The sequence below is a fragment of the Patella vulgata genome, chromosome 8 (assembly GCF_932274485.2).
Source record: "Patella vulgata chromosome 8, xgPatVulg1.2, whole genome shotgun sequence".
Classification (NCBI taxonomy): Eukaryota; Metazoa; Mollusca; class Gastropoda; family Patellidae; genus Patella; species Patella vulgata.
Genome location: NC_065886.2, coordinates 25959487 through 25987182, shown reverse-complemented (window position 1 = coordinate 25987182; position 27696 = coordinate 25959487). Strand labels below are relative to the sequence as shown.

Below are 27696 nucleotides of genomic sequence, written 5' to 3'. Positions count from 1 at the left end.
GCTATAATCTCTGGCGATGTCCTATAATCACTTTCTAATTACAATACAAAGCAGTGTGGGTTCTCTTCACGCAGTTTACCTGAACGGCGATGAGAATACCTGTATAACTGTTTATGGGTTGCTTAGCAACGGGCCACATGACGGACATATTTTACTATGGCGGATAAACGGGTGGAGTGCTCGAGTGGATAGTGTACATAAAAATGAAAAACGTAAACATTCTGTCTGTTTTGGTTTTATTTACCAAATTATATGTGATAGATGCTAAACGAGTTGAAGGAACTATAGATACTACAAGCCCTGAATCATTCGCGGTATGTTTTTTTTAAAAATTTATATAAGTTCACTATCTGTAAATAGCGAGTAGATAATTAGTATACGTAAATCTATGACATGGCAGAAAGCCTATAATGTTGTTGATATATTTATATAGGTACCGTATATCTAGATGGCGATACGGAACAACATTGAATACCTGAAAGCATACATTAGTCAGTTAAACATTTGTATACAGTACAGTATATATGTAAAAGCTTCAAAATATATTTGTTAACGTTTATTCGTAAGTGAAATTGCAATTTGTAATATTCGAATACGCATTGTCCCTTTAACCAACTGTCGTAAATGATACATTCTGACGAACTGAAAATTATAAGAAATCATAAAATGGCAGTATCCAAAGTTTTAGAATAAAACATAATGTATATTGACAAACTACAATTATGATATAACGAACGTTCAAATTGTTTTGTTTTTGTTGGAGGGGGGGGGGCGTATAATCCTGTCAATATTATGGGTTATGGAATCAAGTAAAGTTTACTGACCAGCTTAACCTTTTCCTTCTTCTAATGTAATTAGTAGGGGTGCGGGTCAGTTCATCCCACGACTGTTTCATCTCGGGCTGTTTCATCACAACCTATTTTTTTATCGGGCTGTTTCATTCCGAGCTGTTTCATCCCCTTTGTTATTATAATAGCAGTCAATTAACTGAGTTGTGAGAGAGAGAGAGAAATGGGGTGTAACGTCCACTCAACACAAACTAGGTCATTTCGGGACTAACATATGGTTTAATTTTATTTAAATAAATTGCTCGTAGGGGTCTTTAGCTGTGGGAGGAAACCGGACGACCCGGAGAAAACCCACGAGGTTGGACAGGCGACCCTACTTCTTGTCACGTACAACCAGGGATTTGAAACCATGCCAGTCGACTCAATGACAGACTTTATGATACAGCGCGCACGCTAACCATTCAGCCATCCAACCCCCCTAACTGAGTTGTACTTATTGTTAAAAAAAACCCTGTTAAATGCCTACTTATTGTTAAATAAACAATAATATATGGAATAAATAAGTTTTACTCCTTGATTTTTGTTGATTACCGATTACGACTAAACAACTGAAGATAACATGTGTCTAAATAGTGGCTACATGCAATTTTATTCTTTGATGTGTCCTATTACGGGCCAATCCTGTTATAGTTTTGCTATGAGCATCGCCCGATTGTAAGCGATGTAATTTTAGTGAAATTGGTGTCGAGAATTGGTGCAGAGTCAGAAAATAAGGTAAAGCATATGCAAAGGAAGAAGTTGGACACTATTCATAAGAAAACTGCATTGACATATTGTTATTAATGTATAAATAAAATGTTAAAAATTTATGTAATACCTGTTTTTTTAAAGATACATTATGGGAGATTCGATAACGAGTTGGCAGTTCTCACTATAATAGTTAAAAACTAGATAATGTAAAGGCAATTTGCTGAAAATTTCATTCAAATTGATCAGCTATGAACCGAGAACAAAGTGATTGAATTTCTGCCTAGCCTTGATCATCATTACTAAAGTAATTACGATAAACAGCATAGTCTCGATTATCCATTAAATCGTTAAATCATGAAGGAAAGTTATGCAGTAAATTTGGTCACAATCCACTAGAGTTGATTATGGTCTGGATAGGTTAATTAATGTCTAATTAATAATTTAGATAACATTTCAGGCCTAAAGAAGAGAGAGAGAGAAATGGGGTTTAACGTCCCTTCGACACAAACTAGGTCATTTCGGGACTAACACATGGTTTAATTTTATTTCAATAATTTGCTTGCGCCTAGGGGTCTTTAGCAGTGGGAGGAAACCGGAGGACCCGGAGAAAACCTACAAGGTTGGACAGGCGACCCTGCTCCTTGTCACGTACAACTGGGGATTCGAAACCTCGCCAGTTGACTCAATGACAGGCCTTATGATACAGCACGCACAAGGCCTAAAGAAAGACCTGCAATAGACAGATTTAGCTCTTGCATAATGTATGTTTAAATTTGTATGATGAAACGACCCGATATAAGTGGGATGAAACGACCCATGTAAATTTGGGATGAAACAGTCCGAGATGAACCAGTCGTGGGATGAAACAACCTGCTCTCATTAATTGGACAAGAGGTGACATTTATTTAAATGCCAAAGTACCTTGATGATCACTTATATAAACCATTCTTTATTTTATGTGAAAAATTAACCATTTCAATATTTCAAATTTCCATCAATTTCATGACACAGATATATTCCTAAAACATTCATGTTATTTATCGTATTTTACATCATCATTTTTGTTGATCAAAATAATCCAACAATTAAGAAACTATAATATAACAAAGATTGATATTACATGTTTGACATATTGGTACTAATATCATATTTTGTTTTGTCCTTACAGAATTGGGTTTTTATAACAAGATTTTGTTTTTTATCCAAATACGGCACCTTAGAATATAAATTTGTTTATCCTGTGGTAAGTGGAAATTTGTAATGACTATGTTAAGTTGATTTAAATGTCAGTAAAATGGTGTATTTAAAGTAGCTAAATCTCTAACTCAGTATCATCCAAAGTCTTCGACAATGAAAACACAAATTATTTGTTAATTTAAATCAACATTGGTGTTGTGATCTTACCGAGTAATGGGCCTCTGATATTCAATATTTAAGACAAAATAAACATTTTACCATTGGTACATGAATGGTGTACCATAATGCGTTTCTACGCCATTTACAATTTCATACAAGTAATTTAAGATTTTCATTATCACTGGAAGTAACGTCCTTTAGGCAGAAACTGTATTTTTAGCCTCTAAAACAAATACTTGTTTGAAGTAAGCGATATTCATTATTAGTATAAAATTATGATATTCGATTACTATGGACAAATAGTATTAATCAATACGATCATATTGATATCACAAAATTGTTTCTAACATCTTCCTTTGCCGAGAAATAACCAATTTTGTCAGGATCACTTTTTAAGATTTTTCGCATTTTGATTTCAGTTTATGGGTTCTGGGATAATTATTTATTGCCTGATTTGTGTAAAAGTAAAGCCCATATGGTCCGTGGTGCAAATTCCCAACTTTCTTCTACCGATAAAAGTTTCTGTCGGCACCGAAAGTGACGTAATTTTGCCCAAAACTTCAATTTTGACTTGTCTTTTGTTGATTCTGCATCCATTTTATAACACGTGGGCAATGTTTATGTGGAAATCTGTTGAACGGTTTCATTCTTACCGGAAGTGACATACGTTCAAGAGAAACGTGGCACCGGAAGTGACATAAGTTCAAGGGTAATGTGGCACTGGTGAAACCCGTCATTATTGCATCGCAGTTCTAGTTGCAAATTGTTTTTGTTTTTAAATTGAAGAAGAATGAGAATCTGAAACATATTAAATTATATTTCCGTCATCATTTCTAAGTAACTGTTTTTATTTATTGTAGTCATGTAACTGCATATCATGACAGACAAACTTTTAATGTAATGTGACTCTTTTATTATTGTATGAGGAAGTTAGCCTTGTTAGTTCTAAAATATGGAATATGAAATGAAATGATGTTCAATGTCTTACTGGGTTAATGAAGACAGACCAAAATATTTCTCAAGATTTAGATCTAGTTAGTGTTTACTTACATGGAATTTGAAATTTGTGTAAACAAGTATTAATATTAGATCTTTGTTCAAACAATGTTGTACAGATATCTGGTGGAGTAGATATGTATAATCTAACACAGTTGCATATAGAATAAATTTAATGGGTTAAAGTGTCACATACATCTTATATGTCATATTCAGAATAACCCTTGACTCACAGAATTATTGGAAATCCAAGTACTTGCAGCTAAACATTTTGTACCATCATTCACGGAACTCCTCGAAAACCACTATAAACTTGATATGGCAGTATCTATATATTGGGAGCCATGGGGCTCAGTAAGTATAATAAGGGCATGGCAAGAAAAATAACAGAGGTTCCGTGTACATGTTAACGGGCAAGTAATAGAACCTTGAAAGTTCGAATTCAAAAGAAGAGTAAACTGTAGCACTGCTGTCCAAGCAAGATTTCCCTCATAGCACACTGTGTGGTGTATGCCCGTCTTCATTAACCCAGTTGGAGCAGAACAGTATGACCTTAAACCCCAATTCATTTCATTTCAAGTCTTAAAAGATTTGTTTCAAATTTTTGCACACAGTCAAATTTGAATAAGCTTATTTGAAGTCTGTTGTGATATGAGCATATAGTTCAAAATTTGAACTGTAAACTCATATCAAAACAAACAACCATTTACATGGAATATAATAACTGGTTATTGAAAACCATAATAGAATACTTGTGGAAACATTGCACCATATGTATGATAAACTACTGACTATATTCTCCATTAAATGACATTGTGATTGGATGTGCTGAATCATTAATAGATCATTTTACTTTGACATGCTCAATCGTTAAATATTTTATTTGCTTTGACGTGCTCAATCGTTGTTAAATGGTCGTTTTGCTTTGATGTGCTCAATGGTTACTCAAGTGTGATACTCGAAACTAGCTGAAATGAAAGCACCTCTCTAAATACAACATAAAGTAAATTTTTGAGGTAATTAGCCAAGGATAAGATTTAGATGATGTTGCTGAAAATAAGTCATTTACAAATTCATTTCTATAATTTGCTTGCGCATAGAGGTCTTTATCGGTAAGGGACAAACAAGGGGAGAAAACCCACAAGATTGGACAGGATGACCCTGTATAAGCGGGGAATCAAGACCCCCACCACTTGACTCAATGAAAGACCTGTTAATCTAACTGGCACGCCTTAAACCATCCAACCCTGCAATACAATGTCAGTTGTGACATGATTGTGTCTACAGGTGTTAAATACAGTGTTAGTGTTTGAAGTGCAGACATGTTATAATCAATGAAGTTGATACAAAGAGCTGACAAACAACCAATAAATTATTCACTTCATAAATTATTTAAGTTATGCCACGCTAAAAAGATAATGAATAAACTACTTAAAGTAGCTAAGTCTCTAACTCGATATCATCCAAATTTTTCAACATTGAAAACACAAATTATTTGTCAATTTAAATCAGCATTGATGTTGTGATCTTACGGTAAAAGATGGGTTTCTGATATCCAGTATTTAAGACAAAATAAACATTTTACCATTGGTACACAAATCGTGTACCATAATGTGTTTCGGCGCAATTTGTAACAAGGGACTCGAAGAACGAGACTAGACATATTCCACAAGTTATTTCAAACAGTGGCGTCATATTCTTATCTGGAGAGCATGCACAATAAACACTATCGGTGTAGACTGGAATAACCAGAAGCTAGAGATTACCATTAGATTGAGACTTCTGGTGTATTTCGCGGAAATTAACTGATTTGAAATTAGAGTAAAAATAGAAACAACTGAATGTAAATCAGTTTATATACCTTCATATTACATTATTATATGCGTTGTGACTCATTTGTGTCAATTTCTAGGTCCCAAATATTAGCGATTTAGCTCCTTTAAATAAAATATGGTTATTTAAAAACTCACCCATATATTCGAAATCACCTCCAGTAAAATAAAATGCAGTGTACAATATTTAAGATGCATTATGTAAGATTTAGATAAAGATTTGGCCGTTCTTGCTTTAGTTCAAAAATAGATCACGAAATTCCATTTTATCGTTAGATTTTAAAATCTTGGTCATCTGATGGTCTAGATAGTTGATTTATCTTGTGAATAAATGTCTAAATAATAATTTATATAAGATTTGTTGTCAAATAAAATACCTGCAGTAGGCAGATTTAGTTCTTACATAATGCATCTTTAACATATCTTTGTGCTCTTGAAATTTTAATTGTACAGTGAATTTTATTTTACTGAAGGTGATTTCAAACGTTTGAGTTAGTTTTTAGTAACAATAATTAAGTAGTTTGTTCATACACAGGACAAAAACAAGGTTCATTCAGTAGACATTCAATTCTTCTGGTCTTTTCTCTTTAAGTAAATTGATCAGAATTAATTACATCAAAAATTGACGTGGATCAATATTCCTTTAATAAAAAATCAAGATGTACATGACGATAAACTTTCTAAAAATATATCAATGTTTGATGGATCTGAAGATGGAAACTATAAGTAATAGGATAATCGATTGTTTATATATTGTACATGTATAATAAAACCTTTAACTAGGCAGCGAATTAAACCATTTTTGCCAGTTGATGTGCGGCTTAGAAATAAACTTAAACAGTTATTTGGTATAGTAGGATATTGAAATATTTAACATAACTATGATTTTAGATATATAGGAAAGGAACAGTTAAATCATTTACTAGTTAAAGATTGATTATTACCAGTTTCTACCATTTTACTTTTTTATAACAAGGTTTAGACCTGGCCCCGAGTTCACAAAGCATTCTCAAGACTGAAGTTAAGAATTTACTCAAAATAAGAAACTATGTGCAAAGTTTTGTGTTTCTGGATGAAAGATATTCTGTATAAACAGTGATTGAAAATTGAGTAAATTCTCAACTTAAGTCTGAGAATGCGCTGTGAACTTGGGGCCAGGAGTATCAAACTCATTTCATCAAGTGGGCTGCCGGACATACACAAAAATATCAAGATAAAGAAAATTTTATTTGATTAAAATCGTTACATATTATAATGCAATTCAATACTTTGAAATGGACCAATTTAGCCAATTTAGATATCTATGACATACAGTAAAGAAGCCAGATTTTTACTGAAACTGGAAAACAATAACAATAGATTCTAAGAATTATCAACACGTCAGTTTGTTGAAATTTGTTTCATAGGCCACATTTAAACCCTTGGCAGACTGGATCTGGCCCGCGGACAGCATGTTTGACACCCCTGGTTTAGACTAAAGTAAGGGTTTTTAAATGTGCCCCTGGCCCTACCTACCTGGTTATATTATTATTAAGGTCTGTCATTGAGTCAGCTGACATGGTTTTGTTTCCTTGGTTGTTTATGACAAGGAGTGGGGTCGCCTGTCCAACCTCGTGGGTTTTCTCTTGGTCCTATGGTTTCCTCCCACTGTTAACAACCCCTATGTGCAATCGAATTATTGAAATAAAATTGAACCATATGTATATGTTAGTCCCGAAATGACCTAGTTTGTGTCAAGTGGACGTTAAATAACATTTCTCTCTATATATATATATTATTATTATTATTATTAAGAATCTTTATACAAAGAGTGCTCAAAGGTTCTTTACAGCAAACAAATAGTTATAAAATAACACAAATAATTAATCATAAGCTTTTTTAAACACATGAGTTTTAAGACTTATTTTAAAATTTGATTTTGTATTGCTTATATAGTTTTGTAGTTTGTTGTTAATAAAAGATATATTAACGTCATGATTAAACTACAACTCTATAAAGTCTGTACTTTTGTTCAGTGGGTATTTTTGGGGGGTTGGATGGCTGAATGGTTAGCGTGCGCGCGCTGTATCATAAAGTCTGTCATTGAGTCGACTGGCATGGTTTCGAATCCCCGGTTGTACGTGGCAAGGAGTAGGGTCGCCTGTCCAACCTCGTGGGTTTTCTCCGGGGCCTCCGGTTTCCTCCCACTGCTAAAGACCCCTACGCGCATACGAATTATGTAAATAAAGTTAAACAATATGTTAGTCCCGAAATGACCTAGTTTGTGTCGAGTGGACGTTAAACCCCATTTCTCTCTCTCTCTCTCAGTGGGTATTCTTGAATTAATGAATTATTAAAAGTACCAGTATATATATGCTGTCATTTTTCTCTTAACATTTAAGTATAAAAATAAATGTGTAAAACTCCCATTCTTAATTTTATACCATGATGAAAGCAACCTTAAACTATATTGTCACAGCAATTTAAGCTATTCAAATATATTTTATTCAATAAAACTTATTAATCTCACGATATACGGGAGCCACAATGGCTCAGTGAGTAAGACATTGGTCGCTAACCTGGAGGTCCCGTGTTCAATCCCTGCGTTGGCCAAGAAAGTTCATCAGGATTTTCTGGCGTGGTTTCTCCTTGTCTGTGGTGCAGGACAGAGGGCCGGGCAAGGGACAACATATAGTCTTACTGATGGGACAACAATTTTCCTCATAGCACACTGTATGACGTACACCCATCTTCATTAGCCCAGTTGGAACAGAACAGTAGGATGTTAAACCCCATTTCATTTCATTTTTCCCACGATATACATTGTAAGTCTGGAACAGCTCCTATTGTTTCTTTTATTATTTTTCAGCCTTTTGGATCCACTGAAAGAAACAAATGGAAGATTTAATCTTAGTCGTTAGCTAAGATTTATGTAAAAGACAGAAAAATTAAACTTTTCTGATGTATTTCAGAATTCTGTCTAAATTTAACTTTTAGAACACTGTAATCTGTTGGCTTGATAACTGGGTTACTGAAAATACTATTGGCTATATCTTGCCTAAATCACACCCTAATTTTTCCCTGACTTATAAACCTATAACGGTAAATCCCTTTGATTTTTGGGGTATATTCTATACCCGGAATAACTTGCGGTCTGAAAGTCTTGGGCGACTTTGGATATATACAGGGGAATTTGGGGTTATTCTTCTGAAAGTTTTTCTTTATACCTGTAACCTGTAGGCTTTTATTTTCCTTGGGAAAACATGATATCAGGTTTTTATTTTCCTTGGGAAAACATGATATCAGGTTTTTATTACTGGAATTCTTGGATATTCTCATTGTAGATACATGTAACCATAGACGGTTTATAAGCAAGATAAAGTCCTCGACTTCGGTCATGCTGTGGAAGAAAGATTTCAGAAAAAAAAAACTTGACAGAAAAACCTTGGCCTGCTTGCCTCGGTTTTTCTTTTTCTCGGATTATTTTCTTCAGTCTTTTTTCTCCAGCATAACCTCAGTCTCGTGCTTTATCCTACACATAACTTGTATGTTAGTATTAATTATCTCTAGATAAGGATTATATTTAGCTGGTTAGCTGGAAAGATGACCGAATGACTTCATGACATCTAATTAACCTAAGAGTGAAAGGGAGTCCATTATAAAATTTATTTTAAAAAGTAGAAGACAATTCTGAAAATTTTATGTAAATGAAACAAATATTTGTAGAATAGTTGTCTTGCTGATGACTTAGTCATTCATATTTCTGCCTTTAAAAGTCATAAACATACAACAAATGTCAATAACAACTGAGTGATCGTCCATCACCTAAGTCGTCAAGATTGGATTATCCACCAAACATTTGTCACAATATATCTATTTATTAGGATAAATTATGTTAAATATTATAGATTCGTCACAACCACTCAATATTGTATCAGTATTACGTTGTTTGTATGAACTACGCCTTACTTTATTGTACAATCTTGACACCCTAGCCATGATAGCTATTAGGGCGGCAATGACGTCATTATAGCAGGTTTATGGTGCATGACAAGCCAAAATGGCAACCTCTTTATGCCCTGGTGAAAACGACGTACATACGTCTTCTGTTTTTAGTATATTTTTAAAAATCGTGTATTGACATTAATATTGAAATTATCAAATGTTTTAATGAATGTAAAGGTATTTTTGTGATTTTGGCCTGTGAGAATAACTCCCCCTTTAAGAATTTTGTTATTTATCGGTGCTTGCCATGATAAAGGTGTTTTTTATAAAGGTTTTTTTTTTTTTTTTATAAAGGTCAATAAATAGTTCTGTCTATAGTTGATCAATAAATCTATTATACATGTAATGGCAGTTAGCCAAAATATATTTCAGACAACAAATCCCAATATTGTGTAACGAAATGATATGAAATAGGGTTTAACATCCACCTTTTCCACACTGACTGGGCTAATAAAGACGTTCATCCATACACCATACAGTGTGCTATTAGGAAAATTTTGCACGAAGATAGGCACTACCTACTTTATTTTGAATTTCAGCGGTCAAGGGTTCGTTACATGCACACGTTTTTTTTCTTTCCATCTGAATGTCTAGACCCATTCGTTGTCAGACCCCCCACAAAGAGAAATAACAATGGAAAATCTGGAGAAACTTTCTTGGCCAACACCAAGAGTGAGCCAACGTCATACTCACTGAGGAATAGTAACTTTTGATGCGTAATGGTTGGGAGAATATTGTTAGGTCATCACACGTTTCAAAATTTGTACAACTTTTACATGATTTCTCTTTAACTTATTTCATTCAAGTAAAGTGAAATGAAATTGGTTTAACGTCCTACTTTTCTGCTCCAGTCTGGCTAATGAAGACAGACAAACATTTTACCTAGACAGCAGTGTTACAGGCTACTTTAAATTCCGATGTCAAAGGTTCTTTTACGTGCACGCCAATGTGTACACAGGACCTTGTTTTTGTTTCCCATCGGAACAACTAAGACTCTTTTCCTCTTCCAGGCCCTTCATCAAGGGAAAACCACACCAGAAAATCCTGAGGAACTTAAAATTTCTCAGCTCCCAAGTAGAGAATTAACAATTGAATGCCAACAGCATACAGTGGTAAATCATTTGTGTATGGCCTTTCTATGAATTGTTTCAATGGCATTTACAGGTGACAGTTCTATGGGTAGCTGCTTATTATTGAGAGACATATCAACTAGGCATCTCTAGTCTTTATCAAGCAATGAAAAGCAAAGATTGTATTCCATAGAATTGTGACCTGTATATATACACCTTTCTATAAAGGTTGAAACATGTATTTAAAAAATAAACAAATTTTTGTCCAGTCTATGCTTGTAAGAAGGTCTTCTATGTCATTTGGTGTATTTATTAGATAATGTATGGTACTTTATGTTTTGAACATGAATATACGAGGGAAATCTTTTTTATGAATTAATTTCAAGAAGACCTGTATTAATCTATATATTTATAAGCTATATAATGGTATACATGTATATAGAAAAGATTTTATATGAAATGTTGTGTACTTTCATTTTGTGGCATAGAGACAGTCTATTTGTTTGAGATTTAAATTTAGTTATGAACCCAAAGTGAATAGTAGCTGCAATCAATATCTGCACTAAGAGGCTTTTATTTTAGCTCTAACAAACAAAGACATGTTTCTATATGGTGTATTGAGAGATACATTTGTAACAAGCAGCCATTATTAGTTGGGTCAGGACAACCTAATAGTAATAATAATTTTCAAAAGATCTGAATATACTGTCATGGATGGTAAATGGATTATGGATTGACCCTGATAGTTATTAAAAGTGCTAAATGAAATGTACATATCTCAAGGAGAAGGGGTCCATGATAGCTGGGAGATATTAATTGTAGGCCGGTCGAGGAGGTGGGGGGTGGATGGCCGAATGGTTAGTCTGTGCGTGCTTTATCATAAGGTCTGTCATTGAGTCAACTGGTGTGGTTTCGATTCCTCGGTTGTATGTGGCAAGGAATAGGGTCGCCTGTCCAACCTCGGGGATTTTCTCCAAGTCCTCCAGTTTCCTCCCACTGCTAAAGATCCCTACGAGCAAGCGAATTATTGAAATAAAATTGACCTAGTTTGTGCCGAGAGGATGTTAAACCCCATTTCTCTCTATCTCTTATGTATGTCACAGGTTTGACAATACCAGAATCTGTCCATCACACACATGTACTTGTGAAGGGAACTAGGGTAAATATTGAGGATAACTGTAAGACAACATTATGTGCAGATTCTCAAATCACTCCCCAGAAGTTTTTTTTGTTAAGTACATGCATTGAAGTAAGCATATTAACATAAATATAAATTATAGTTAGAATTATGTTGTGAAATCTCCATAGTTTATTGACATATATATTAAAATGTAATCTTTTAAAACTTGCTCAGCAGGATATGCTGACAATGATTTTGGACAACATGGCTGCTGGTGAGTGTTGTTATCATAGTGACAAATGATTATTAATAACAGTATGTTTACTGTTATCATAGTGACAAATGATTATTAATATCAGTATGTTTAATGTACTTACAGGAATATGCTACAGAGAATGTATTATTGTATTTTGATGAAGCTACACAATGGGCTGCTGTATATAAAACAAGCCTTGTAAGTATTTGTTACATAATATCAGAAAATAAGATGTGACAAAGTCTAATTAAAATTCATTCTGATTAAAATACAGATCTATATTTCTTTTAGTTTTTTTATACTTTCGATGGCCTACACTGGAAGGTCATGTCTGGGGTTGTACGAGCGACTTTTCACCCTATGACGTCAGACATTGAATCAATCAGCGTTGACTTTTCTAGGTGTTTACCCACAGTTTTTTTGCAGAGCACGCCAAGAAATCGCCGTAACAGACTGTTTCATTGGCTAATCCCTCACCTCAACCAGAATGCCAATAATATAACAACTCTTCCAGATCCTAGTGTAGTAAAGACAAGTAAAGCGAAATTTTGAACTATAAAATACAAATCTAAATAGGATCTGTGTTTTAACCAGATTGATTAAAATTGTACTGACATTTCATCCCGTTCGGTTCAGTAATATGGAGAATGTGATTGATAGATACAAATTGTATAGACCGATCAAAACCCTTAATACAGAAATTAGATAGAACATTCTTAAATGTAGTAAAAAGCTAACACTTTATTAATTGGCAAAGAGAACTGGTGCCTTAAATTGAGCTATTGATTGGCTTTCTAATCAATGTCAAAGGTACTGTTATGCTGAGCAGTGTGTGTTTGGGGAAGAGTGTGTAAGGCACTGTCGTCTCAGAAAATCTTAGGTTCAAATCCCTGTGTAGCTTGAGAAGAAATTTCAGGATATTTCAAGCTCATTTCTCACTAGCAAGGAAAGTGTGTGCCTATAGGGCCTAGTTATTCCCGTGGGACAAAATATTAATGTCCACCTTTATCACCCAATAATACATTCTACAGTAGATATCGCTTGTGTGATATATTTCATAATCTACTGCGATATATCATTTACATGAATTTGATTGGTCAGTTGAAAAGGAACTACTTTTTTTATTTTCAAAGAACAGTTCATTTCTTATTAAAAGTAACTTTTTTTTTTATTAAAAATGAACTATTGTTATTCAATTGACCTTGATGGATACACTGGGTCAATATAAAGGACTTTGCAATGGTTGAATTGCTGTCAAAAAATGATGTATCACTACGCCGTAATGTTAAGTAAAAGTGAAATCTACAGCAAAAAATTATATTTATCTATTTGTGCGTGTAAGAAGGGATTGGGTGATAAATAAAATCCCCTACTCGTCTTTTTGATATCAAAAAAGACTGGTAGGAGATTCTCTATGTATGCATATTGATGTGTACAAAAAAAATATTTGAAATGAAACAAAAATAACACCTGTCTTTGATTAGATTGGTCATGATAGCAATATAATGGTTGCTTCCATGTAAAGTTGCAAATTGGTTCATTCACATGCCTGTAAGAGATAGAACCAAAATCCTCAACATGGATGACATTTCATATTGTCATATTGTAATTACACAATACTGCTTAACCATTTTTATCAAAATTCCTTGACACCAATATTGTAGACCTGACCTACCCTTTCCATCACCCACAATGGTGTGGTAAGCTAGTAAGTAAAACTTGCGTAATTTGGCACAGGAGCCTTTTTGACATGAAAACAAGAGCAATGGACATTAAATAAGATTATATGATACACTAACAACACATGATTTATTTTGAGATATTATAAAAGATTCAGTAAAACATTGTTCTTTAAATTCTTAAGAAAGTGTTTGCAAGGTGTTTCTTTATTGTCAGCTTATATAAGTTTAAAATTTTGTGCTCCCCTCACTTTATTTAAATTCAAATTTCACCATTACACCGACTGTAAGGGTTTCTCACTTATTAAAATATTGCTGAAATGTTAATGGATCTGTTTCTTTCAGAATTGTTCGGCCAAAGTAGCTGTTTTAAAACCAGAAAATAACCAAATTATAGCACTAGACCAAGGCAGTGGTATAGCCTCCCAGTATTCGAACTGTAAAATATTTACTAAAGATGGCACTAACTTTTACAATTGCACAGGCACAAGAACATTTCGGTCAGCACGAGAAAGATGGTGGTTTATAGCCTTAGCAAGATGCGAGGACAAGCAAGGCCAGGTATAACATTCCTTCTTTTTTTATACAAATAGAGAATACAATAAATGGTGACTAATTCCAAACATTATTTGAACCATTATGTGGCAAGTAATGCCTGGGCATTTCTTAAAAGGGTAGTTCCAGATTTTACAGGATATTCATTGAAATATGAGTATATATACATATTAAATCAAAACCCAGTGTATGAGTCTATTTACCTTGTCTTAAAGTTCCAGCTCAAATGACTGCTTAAGTATTTTAACTCTGTTTTATGAACCAGATAAAGATTTTTAATTTATTGTTTGGCCACTATAATGAGTGACCTAATGCAACAGCCAAAATCAGACAATGGCAAGTTTTCGATTATCCAGACACTACACAGTGTCAGATTTTTTGTCTTCTTCCAATTCATGGAACTAGAAAAGTGTTTCTAAGAACTAACCAGAAAGACTTCTCACAGAAGTAAATAAGGGAAGCTTCAAAATGTGTAATAAATTGTTAATATCTTGATGTTTTAGCCACGAGGATTAAAGTTAGACTATTCAATACATATGACCAATGGTGGTGGACTTTTAACATATGAGTATTCTGCTGATGAATTTTGTAAGTGTGATAACTTTATACTGCAGGGTTTAGACAGATTCATGGTTTAGCCAAAACACAATCTTGTTTCTATAATCTGTGATCGAATTATAAAAATAATATTATTAATTATTTCGAGAAACCACACAAATATCCAAGAAAATAAACAGATTGTTTGTTTTCATATTGTCACTCTGGCTTAAATGTGTACCCCATCATTTTTTTATGTGTGTATCCAGCATAGCCATTCTTTGAGCTAAATCATTTGTACTTTCACACATATAACGTCTTGATAAACCAAGACTAGTAGTGAAAGTTGAAATTCTGATAGAGAGAGAGAGAGAAATGGGGTTTAACGTCCACTCGACACAAACTAGGTCATTACGGGAGTAACATATGGTTTAATTTTATTTCAATATTTATTGCGTGGGAGTAAACCGGATTACCCAAAGAAAACCCACGAGGTTGGACAGGCGACCCTACTTCTTGTCACTCAATGACAGGCCTTATGATGCAGCGCGCACATGCTAACCATTCGGCCATCCACACCTCCCCCCCCCCCCCCTATTAGTTGGGAAAAGTATTAAATAGGAATCTTGTTTTTGTAATAACATTTTTTTTTTTTTTTTCAGATATATTACCAGTTGATATTGCCTTTCTACTTGCCTATCTTATTATGTTAGCTCTATCTATTGTTTGTGCATGTAAGTACACTTCCTAGAAAAATAATTGTTTGAGAGTAGATCTGTAGATTTTATCGTCCTTTGATATTGTTCAATCTGCTGAACTTATTTTTAATGTGGACTTCTATTGACATTGCCGCTGTTCATCCACAATTTCTTGTGAATACTCTACAGGTTTGTTTCTTTACATGTATTTTTCAGATTTGCAATTATCACCTATTTATGTTAAAATTTAAGAAATCTCAAGAGTTCTCAATAGATTTTTAATACTTGGTGAGATTGTATTGGTGTACAGAATTTCAAACATGTTTTATGGATTTATCTTTCTGTTCACATTTTGACTGTTAATGTGATACAGAAAAAGGTTCTCGGTTGCTGTTTTCATTTGGGCAAAAGGAGGAACTCTATCAAAATTCAACATATTTGGTTACTAAATTTGTGTTTATTCCATTTCGGGTTGGGTGGCTGAGTACAACGTAATATTATCTAGCTGATGAAGTCTAGAGAAGGAACAATAAAATATCTCCTTCATTTTATGATATTTACAATATGAAACCAAATAATAATTACTTTTTTCCCTGTAGTAATTGAGTCTCTGTGGCATGCTATTTGTTCAGCAAAAATTATTAATTTAATTTTTAAAGCAATTTAAATTCAATGTTGTTTTTTTCACAGCATTTTTACAGAAAAGACAGTTGTTTCATACAACATATAAGATGTATTTAGTGTCTGTTAGTCTGTGGACTTTCCACCTATTTCTACTATGTATAGGATATGGTATGTATGGTGATACAGGATATCAACAAACAAAAACCATATTAACAGGTGAGAAACATTGTTATAAGTACAACACCAGGGTAAGTCTGGTGTGGAGGTTGTAAACCCAACAAGTGAAAATGAAGAAAATTTTATATCAAAGATACTCTTTCACTTTCGCTATGTTATCCACAATTTTATTTTAATAAACATATTAAATGATCAGTAGGTTAGCATGCTTTTATATCTTTAGTCTTTGTTGTTCCCCTGCCCCTGGACTTCACGCTATTTGTTTACTCACTGCTACCCAAATCAGATATATATCAGGAACAACAATAGTTTTTGTATACATTTTTATGTTGAAGCAGGATACATAGTTTAAAACAAGTCTACATAGTTGTCATTCTCTTAACCCTGCTCCCACAAAGTCTAGCATTGCTAGTTGTCTGGAAAACATTATATCATTGGTTCTCTCAGAATTCAAATGACATCTGATTTTCTAAGTCTAGGTTTTGCCTTTTATATCTCCTGATTTTTGCTATTAGGTGATTGGTCAATTACGCCAAACGACGTAGGAAATACCCAAATATGGACATAGGCCTTTAGAGATTATCTGGCAAATTTTAAAGCATAAACAAATTGATGTGTTTATGTCACTCCGAAATATCAAACTTTTATCTATTTCTGTTGAATACGCTACGTCTAACTTGTTTACGGCCTTGGAACCAATATTAGGTCAAGACCTTAATATTGTTACACCATTTACTGCTTTGGCTAAGTAGAAACTTCAATGTGATTGGTCAAGACCTTGGAACACAATAATTCTCCTTCTAATTGAGAGTAGAATGTTCAAACTTGGTGTAGGTGTCTATTGACAGTGTTCAATTATGCACATTTTCACTAAGGCCAAGCAGAGATAATCAATTTGATTGGTTGATTCTTTGAAACACGATAACTTTGGTTTTAATTGGATGAGAGTGATGAAGTTCCACAGTGAGAATTTTCTTCTTGGGCTAGTCTTGGCTGAGTTCAATGATTAACATTTTCCGCTAAAGCTCGATGCTTTGGGACAAGGTAAAATTGATTCTAACTTATTGAGAGTGATAAAACTTGGTGTAGCATTTCACTACCAGGTACATGTACTTCAAAACCTTGACTGAGTTCGATCGTGAACATTTTCTGCTTAGACTGAGTATAGATAATCAGTTTGATTGCTCGATACTTTTGAAAAAGATAAATGTGCAATTAATTAATATGTGTGATGTATTTATTTTGGGAAATCAGTAGGGGATATCATAGTGTGGTATGACATGTCATCAAAACAGATCCCGTAGGATTTGTATGCTAAAATTGATTTTTTTGTTGTTTTGGGTTGATGGTGGACCAAGCTATCCAAAACTGTTGGGGTTCAAATTTTCCGACCCCTTGACCCCTCTGGGAGGGTCATTTTTGAAATTGGGACCCCTCTGAACGAGAACATGACTATCTCCGCCAATAATTGTTGGATTTTCATGATCTGAAGTCCATTGTCATGTTTTTTCATCATGCCGATCCCATCTATGATACACTAAAAGCGATTGGAAATAGTTTTCATTGACTTCCGGTGGTTGGGAATACCAATTTCCGGTGTCAAACTCGGATTGATTTCAGCCAATAATCTTTGGATTTTCATGATCTGAAGTTCATTCTGTGTTTTTTTTCATCATGCCGACCCCATCTATGACACACTTAAAGCGAATAGAAGTAGTTTCCATTGACTTTCGGTGTAAAAAAAGGAATTTCCGGTGTCAAACTCGGATTGATTTCATCCAATAATCTTTGGATTTTCATGATCTGAAGTTCATTGTGGGTGATTTTCTTCATCATGGCGACCCCGTGTATGATACACTTAAGCGAATGGAAGTATTTTTTATCGACTTTCGGTTGGAAATACCAATTTCCAGTGCCAAACTCGGAATGATTTCAGTTTAAAGAAATCTATCAAGCAGTACCACTTTTTGTGAATGCCACTTGTAGGCCAGGGAGTTTCTGAGGGTTTGATGTTTTCTTCATACTCTGACGTACAGCCATAGCATAAATGATGAGAAGTTTGGGTGATGTGACCTGTGCTGTATCAACCAGGCTAGTATAGCATATCCTAGCCTGTTTGATACAGCAAAGGCTACACTACACAGGGTTCTCATCATTGAGAAACTCTTAGATCTTGCATCTGTAGCTGAGAGTTACTGGCGGAAAGCACATGTTTGGTCACGTGACGCCAATGACCTCACAATGCTCATGGACCTTGTCTCCCGGGGTCGTCTCGGTATTCGCAGTCATCTCAGGTTTGTAACCGAGAAGGCCGCAAAATACAGAGATCAAGAGATAGGTGTGATCGAGCGAGTGCATGTCATTGGAAGTCATAAGTCTCAAGGTCTGATTGGACTTGGCAGTTTCTCTTGTGCTGACTGCAGAGGTAAATTTGTGGGTATCACAAAGAAAACAGGGGCTGGTGCATACATGAAGCTTGATGGTGATGTTATCATCTGTTTCAAAAAGTTTGGAGAAGGGTGACTTGCCTTCGCAGGTCAAGGAATCGGAGAGATTTGCCTACCAAATCTACTCTTCATCTGTTCCATTAAACCTACCAGCACTTAGATGGCAATTGTTCAGTTCAGAAAACTTGGGAGAGATAGAGATGCTTCCACTGACTCGTGCTGCATTGTCACCCCATATCACAGGAACAAAGTACATCACGATACGCGACAAGTCGTACCTAGCCCGATCCCTGAACCTTCCTGCCATTTAACGACAACGGCTGGCAGTTGGACAAGGGCATTTATGTTCCTGTGCCGAATCTTGATCTGCCTGCCCATCGTGCTGTAATTGAACTCACAAAATGTGGTTGTAAAACAGGCTGCACAGGGCAATGCAGTTGCTAAAAATGGTCTGCCTTATACATCTTTCTGCACATGTTTTGATAGGGACCTACCAATATGATTAGGGGTGTGCAGGAGGACGAGGATGATGAATAACTGATGTATTTATTTCCAAGATAGGATCTTTTTTTTCGTTTCTGGCGACATCTGGCTTGTTAAGATTCTCTTTGTTTTTGATATTAAACTTGTTTACTTGTTACAAATGTCAAAGTGTCTTGAATTTCATGACAGAACATTCCAGTCACCCAAAAGTGACCATATTAATAATTTTACCATGCTTCAAAATCCAACAAAAGACACTGGAAATTGGTATTCCCCACTGGAATTCAATGAAAACTCCCTCCACTTGCTTTAAGTGTATCATAGATGAGATCGGCATGAACTTCAGATTATGAAAATCCAACCATTGTTGGCAGAGATTGCCATGGACTCGGTCAGAGGGGTCCGGGTTTCAAAAATGCCCCTCCCAGAGGGGTCAATGGTCGGAAAATTTGAACCCCAACATTTTTGTATAGCTTGGTCCAGCAGCAACCCAAAACAACAAAAAAATCAATTTTAGCATACAAATCCTACGGGATGACATGTCATACCACATTATCAGCCTCAGTGTTGTCTTGTTTCATATGAAACAGGAACATCACCAATTATATTATCAACTGATTATTGTCCTGTTTAAAGATGTGTGAATTAATGATATATTTGGACAAAAGGCATATTCAAATTAATTTATCTGTCCTTCTCAAAAGATTTTAATTGCAAACAAATACCCCAATCTGTGAAAATCTGTTTTTAGCAGCCATGTTTGTCACATGACTTGATTAACTGTATGGTCCATTTTAGCTTGTGTTTGTCCTTACTTGCTATCCATTTACAATAGATATCGAAGACTTAAGTAAATTCTTGGATTATCCTCTGTCCACTTGTTTTAAGTCTCTAACTGTTCTTTCTCACAAACACTAGCCATGCGAGCTAGCCATTCGATCAAAACTACATAACGCTCCTTACTTCAAACAACAGGTTCCAGTTAGTGATATCTTTACATTTCTGTCCTGTGTGCATCACAAGTGATTCAGAGAATCTAATATTTATCTAGTAAGCTTGAAAGTCTTGAAGCAATTTCATTAAACCACTATGCCATAATATATCTGTACAGGACAAAATAATAGTCTGTTTACAGTCTTTACATTTCTATTGTTCCATTTTGATTTTGTTCCTTTTTTTAAGTTCTCACTTTATCATATCATGGTTTGGAATGTAGGCCTACTGTTTGCACAGTGATGGATTTTACCATCAAGATTACATATAAGAGCCAGCTGTTGCTATTGCAAGTTGTTACTAAGGAAGAAGTATTTTATGATTGGCTTGAGTCGGTATTTTTTGAAATATAATTACTGATCAATGTTTCAACCAGGATTCTCTGCAATTGTGTTCTGTGTATTTCCAGTTTAGTTACTAAATACCATTGATACAATAATATTCTTACTTGTAAAATAATTAACATTTTCTTATTAAAAATTTCAGCACGTATATTTGGATCAGCGAGTATATTAGTATTTCTATTAATGTTGATATTGATGGCTAAAGGCTATACTATCACCCGAGGTCGACTGAGTTCCCAAGGAACAATAAAATTAACAGTATTTACATGTATCTACATCGTTGTTTACTCTGTCATGTTTATATGGGAAGCTGAGGTAAATGATAAAAGTTTTCATATTAAAAATCATGCTACCCTACAATACAGTGTCTGAGAAAAAACATAATTCATCTTTCTTAAAAAGGCATTGCCAGATTTGGTGACCTTGAGATATTTCACTAATGATCTCTGTCTCCAGATGTATATTAGAATGAGAAATGTGCTTTAAATGTAAGAAGAACTGTTCAGCTGCTATGTTTTAAAGTTCTATTTTGGCAGCTCACAATATCAGCTTTGTCTGCTTTGAAAAACTAATCTTTATACACAGCTGTAATGACTAAATATATCCCTTTAAAGTATGACTATGTAAAGTATGATGGTGGAGGTTGTTACTTTTATTTATATTTTGTTTTTGTAGTTATTTGATCCAGGTAAAGTATTGTATGTATACGACAGTCCACCAGGGTATGGTTTAATTGCTATGAGAATTGTTGGTTGGATATGGTTCCTCTACGCTATCTTCTTCACCTTAAAACATTTCCCAAATAGAGGAATGTTTTATTATCCATTTTTTGGATTTTTTACTGTATGGTAAGTACACAGTTATCCATTGTTTAAAGGGGCGTTATGGAAGATTAGATAAAGAGCTGACAGTTCTCGCTATAATAGTTAAAAAATAGATAGCGTAAAAAGAAATATCCTGGAAATTTCAGTCAAATTACTTCACTCTAAGCCGAGAAAACCGAATTTTAAACACACTGTAGGCTCGATTGTCATTGTTACCGTTGTTACGATAATAAACAAAGTCTCGATTATCCATTTTTACAGATTCTGATTCAAATTTCGGGAAATATTCCTGTTTTTGTGGATTGTCTCCCTTATTTTGAGTTTGTGGACTCTTACGGCCGGCCCCCAGATTCATTCACTTAAATTGATATATAGGCCTTACGTCTGTTGTCTATTGCTTGATATGTCTGTATAAATTGTTTCGTTTATTCCGCGGGTTTGTCCTCCTGCACTTAATATTAAATGCAATCCCAAATTTATACAGAGTGCTCTTTTCATTCACCACTTTTACATTCAGTCATTTATCTTTGGAATGACCTTTTACTGTTAACAGGTTTTGGGCAGGACCGATTGTTATCTTGATATCTCAACATTCAATGGCCTTGTGGACCCGAGAAAAAACTGTCAATGGAGTAGAACTATTGGTAGCTTTAGTGGGACATGCTTTCTTTTTGGTAAGTTAATATATATGTCTGAATTACATGTAATAAAATTATTATAACAACATTTTTTAGATAATAATAGTCATGTACGTATCTTATTTTTGTATTGAAATTATGCAGTAAACGTAATTGAAGCCACTTTCATATATCTTGCATGTAGAAGTATGTGAATTGACAGAGTATCAAAGCAGTTAATTATCATCAACCATGGATGGAACAGTTTTGATTTAAATTAAAGATACATTATGGGAGATTCGATAGCGAGTTGGCAGTTCTCACTATAATAGTTAAAAACTAGATAATGTAAAGGCAATTTTCTGAAAATTTCATTCAAATTGATCCACTATGAACCGAGAACTAAGCGGTTGGAATTCCCGCCTAGCTTCGATTATCATTACTAAAGTCAGTAGGCCTAAGTCAGTAGGCCTACGATAAACAGCATAGTCTCGATTATCCATTAAATTGTTAAATCGAGAATGAAAGTTATGCAGTAAATCGGCTCATAATCCAGTAAAGATCGCAGGCTAGCATAACCATCTAGAGTTGATTATGGTCTGGATAGGTTAATTAATGTCTAATTAATAATTTAGATAACATTTCAGGCCCAAATAAGACCTGCACTAGACAGATTTAGCTCTTGCATAATGTATGTTTAACTGTTTTGATATTAGCCTACACTGGATTTCACCATAGTATTTGGCAGACCTGGGTCAACAGACCAACTAGGCTCCCTTCTTCACAGTGAAGAATATGTGGCATGATGAGAAAATGTGCACTCCACACATAGATCGTTTTGCTCCTTGGATTTAGGCCATTTTATTTTTCAGTGGATTCGAAGATGAATTTTATTTATTTTGAAAAATGTGGTTTTTTTTCCAATCGGGACCCCTTAATCTTCTGGGCGAGGGACCGAGGCCCAGTCTGCACCTGCACCCTAGCACAGTTTACTGTTATGCTATTATAGGATGAGTTTCCAGCACTGTATTATGTAAGCTAGTGGGACTCAATGTGAGTGGAAAGGAGCCCTTTTTTTGCCAAGCCTGAACATACATGTACCGGTAGCCTAACCTACTATAGCACTTGATGCATAGTACAATCTTCTGGTGGGAAATTAATTAACAATCTGTCTAATAGAAGTAAGAACATTTATTTAGGCTACTAATTATTCCAAAATCGAAAATGACAATTTCACTTTTAGAGTGTGAATAAATTAGAGTTACTTCCCTTTAAGTGGTAATCTAACAAGGCTTGTGATTTGCCAGAATGTTTGCTCACTGGTGTAGTATAGGATTTTTTGTCAGAAAATTTGCATGCCTTCTGGATAGACTAAATGATAAACGAATTCCCTATCTCAATGTAATAAAATTCATGACATAAGGTCTGTCATTGAGTCAACTGGCGTGGTTTCGATTCCCCGGTTGTATGTGACAAGGAGATGGGTCGCCTATCCAACCTTGTGGGTTTTCTTCGGGTTCTCTCATACAACCGTTCATGAATTTCCACATTCAGTTCTTAAATACAAAATTAAGAATTTTGATATGATCAGATGAGAGTCCTTGGAAGAAAGTTAGTTTTTATATCACATGATTTTTTTAAAAAATTTATGTTCCATTTTATTTTATCAGATTATAACACGTCCCAATGCAGCCAACAAGAATTTTCCATATCATATACGCACTACACAGGTTAGTTTAATTTACTGATACACTATTTCCATATCTTGCACATCATCATAAAAAATTGTAATTGTATATTTACAAATGAAGCATAAAGTACACATACCTGATGGCGAAATTTTTTTCATTGTTTTTCTGTTCTGGATGAATGTGGAGAGACTTTTTTTTTTATCAATTTGATCTTGTTCCAAGGATTGGCTGATGGTCTACAAAGGCAGATTGATCAATTGGTTTGTAAAATGTGGATTATTGTAAGCTAGTATTAGACTTTTGGACACTTCATTACAAAACAGAATATATCATTAAAGTTATTTTTTAGATTGATTTTTCTTTCTTAAATATGTGAAAATTTAACATTACTAACATTTATTGTATAGCCAAATTTAGCAGAGTTTTCAAACCCTATTAGGACAAAATACACTTTATTAATTCATATACTAAATTGAGATTATTTTTGCTCCAAATTCCTCTTTTGTTATTCCTGTTCTACATCATCAATATGCTTCTCAGAAGTGGTATGTAGGCTCTGAATAACAGTTCTAATTGTGCATAAATCTCTTTGAAGTACATATGACCAAACCAAAGATAACGGGGTTTTTTGGTGAACATAATGATGTAGAATTTTTTTTTATCTTTTACTACAGATCGGTGCAATGCAAGGTACAGCTTCTAGTATGGATTGTACACAACAAAATGGTATGGAACCAAATGACAACCTACCATATTCTGTTACTTCTAACAATATGTATACTGGTGGTACAGGTCCCGATTTAACAGGTCTCTTTACAACCTCCAATACTTACACTGAAAGACCAGACTGTAAGCAACCCCCGCCTTTCATAAATAATGGTTTCCAGGTAATTTATTCTATTCGATGTAATACTATCTCAGTTTATCTTAATCAATAAAAGCCCCAAAAGAAAACATCTTTTATAATAAATTTTGTTGTTCAATGATTAAGAGATGGATATTAAACTGCCAGGAATTTATGGCAAGATAATGCTTTGTATTCATTAAGGGGAGGCCATTCTGATTGTCTTCTGTCTTATGTTTGCCATTATATTTTGAAAGTACTGTGCATCATGGAAGATAAATATCTTGATGGGTTATATTCAAATTGCAGGAATTTTAATTTTAAAATATTTTATAAATTTTAGCTGAATGAGAATCCAGAAGGAAGACCTACAGTATTACAAGGTAGATTACCTCCCATTATAGCCTCGGCTCCACCACAATATGAAGCTTTATTTCAAGTTGGAGGAAAACCGCTCAACAAGGAAGGGTAATTCCTTTTCTTGAATTCTGTTTTATTTATTAAATTTGTAGTCACTTCAGGAAGTAAATATTCACATCAATGTACATGTATAACACTGGTATTATACAAATTGAATACAAAAGAAGGATGATATTAGTTTTCAATTTAATCAATACAAAAAGTACATTTAGCCTGGGATTATAAACATAAGTATCTATTTTGGAATTTTGAAAACCAGAACTGTAAAAAGTTATCTTGGAGGTTGTACCCTTGCACTAGATATCTTGGTTGCATGGCTTATAGGGAAGATTTAGATTTGTTCAAACATAATTGGAGCCCATTGAAGGAGGAACAGAACCAAGTGAAGATATTTTTAAGTTTTTAATTCTTCCCATTAGAAGAATTTCAATTTCAATCTAACATGGTTGGCATGTTGCATGTGTGATTCTAGTTTTTTGAGACAGGGACATATCCAACTCACCCAAAGGACAAATTTAAACATTAATTTCTAATTTATTACTTTAATGTCTGTATAATTATTATAGAAAGATTTCAGCTTATTGGTTTATTGTCCCGGATAAATGTATTGACCACAATCTACACTTGATCCTCTCTGTAGAACATGGCAGAGGATCTATAGATCTATAATATAAATATGTTTCTCAATGGAATTTATGTAATTTAGAAAGGAAACATGACCGTAGGCTAAATTAACATGTTATCTTTTGTTAATTTGTTTTTAATCACTCCATTACTAAATCATAGTAACTGAGCAAAGATGATGATGTAGACCAACTGGTTGCTGCTAGTTTCTCACAAATTAGTGGTACCTAGTCACGAACTTGGTCTACACAAAACTGAATATTATAGATTGTGCCAGTAATGTACCCTTGATAAGAATTAAAATAAAACCTTAAACTATTACTTTTATTTTAACATTTTTATTAAAAGAAACCCCAAAAAACAGTGATCACTTTTATGGTATTATTATATACAGTTTCCAATAATGTAGTTTGGGATAAACTTGCCATTTAAAAACTTGTTCCATAATATTTTCAGTTTTAGGTAGAGTGTTGCAAAAATTATTTAATTTTGTTTTATTAAAAATTTTGAGTGTCAATATTTATTTGTTAGTACTCCAGATTCTTATAAACAAAACTGTGATATATAGCTTTTATTATTAATAGTTATTCATGATTTATTGTAATCAGGGTTGATTTTTAACATTATTTATATATTTGTAAATATTGAATGAAGAAATTAAATGTTAAAATATGATTATATATGTAATTCTTTTTAAGATAATTGATTTATTTTATTCACATACTATTTTATCCACATACTTTTGTCTTTTAAAATCAGGGTAAAATCACAAAAATATAAGTCAATTGGTATTTCTAACTAGTTGGAAAATTATGGCTGTTTATAAAACATTGTGTATATTTTAGTCATTATCTTGAACATAGATTTGATTACAATCCCCTCTTGAAGAATGAACAGTTGTTTTCAACAGGTACAACAATATTTAATTTTAAATTAAATTTATGGCAGGACATGACAATTGAAATAAAGTCATATCAGGGCTTTTGTTTCAGTTATGTTTGCCTTAGGAATTTTTAAATGTGAATTATTTTATTTTAAACATCATTTGAGTTCAAATTTTTGGCCAGTCGAAGGTAAGCAAATAGGTGAAAAATTGACAAGACTTTGTATGAGAGCCCTGATCAAAAATGTATAATTTGTTTTAAAAACCACCATAGACCCCAATGATATTTATGATACATTAAAAACTTTCAAATAGTGCTGTACCAAGTTATATATTTTGGAGATATGTACTGGTTTTCTTTCATCTTAACACATGGATATATTGTAGCATTGTCATACACAAACTTGCTACTGGGCACTAACCAATTGCTTCATCTTGTTATATATCTTTAATTGGAATTTAAAACCAGCCAATAACAACACTTATTTAGCTGGTCCTGTTGAATCAAAGTATCAGGAATCTATTTGATGACACCATAAGAATTTTCTTTGAATGGTGCATTTGATGTTTCGATTATATACTCTTCTTTTACTTTATTAATGACATACTTGTTATTGTGCATGTAATTCAAAAATGCCAAGAGGTGGGGATATTGGTTGTAGTGTAGTAGCCAATGGGAGAATATTGTAATTACAATGACCAAATCTGAAGTTTATCATAATGTAATTTTGTTGTATCTAATTCATTAGCATAATGTATAAAACTCATGTTCAAGCATCATATGTTTTTATGTAGATTAAGTATAATCCGTCCACTATATATATTGTTCTTATAGTTTGGTGCAGTGTGCTTTTTAAAATATAATTATTTGTTATTGTACCACCCAGGCAATTGTGATAATAAATATTTTGTCATAAAAAAAAAATACTCCTTACAATCTTCCCATTGAACAATTCCAACAGCCAACAGTGAGGCTGATGTCACCTGCCAAAATCCCCCCAAAACAGATGACGCATATTAATTAATTGCACATTTATCTTTTTCATCGCAATTAGAACCAAAGTTATCAATTAGAACCAAAGTTATGTGTTCCAAAGTCTCAAC

The 27696-nt window shown here is 33.9% G+C and overlaps 1 protein-coding gene across 1 annotated transcript; it reads left to right on the top strand.

Annotated features, from left to right (window-relative positions):
• Nucleotides 1-147: 147 nt before the first annotated feature.
• LOC126829904 (transmembrane protein 145) lies at nt 148-27517 on the top strand. Its single transcript, XM_050560072.2, has 13 exons — nt 148-314; nt 2707-2781; nt 12276-12350; nt 14177-14392; nt 14890-14974; nt 15586-15657; nt 16312-16461; nt 20832-21004; nt 21365-21537; nt 22067-22187; nt 23801-23860; nt 24496-24708; nt 25009-27517. The coding sequence occupies exons 1-13, from the start codon at nt 204-206 to the stop codon at nt 25135-25137; spliced, it is 1653 nt and encodes a 550-aa protein (XP_050416029.1). The 5' UTR covers nt 148-203; the 3' UTR covers nt 25138-27517.
• Nucleotides 27518-27696: the final 179 nt, after the last annotated feature.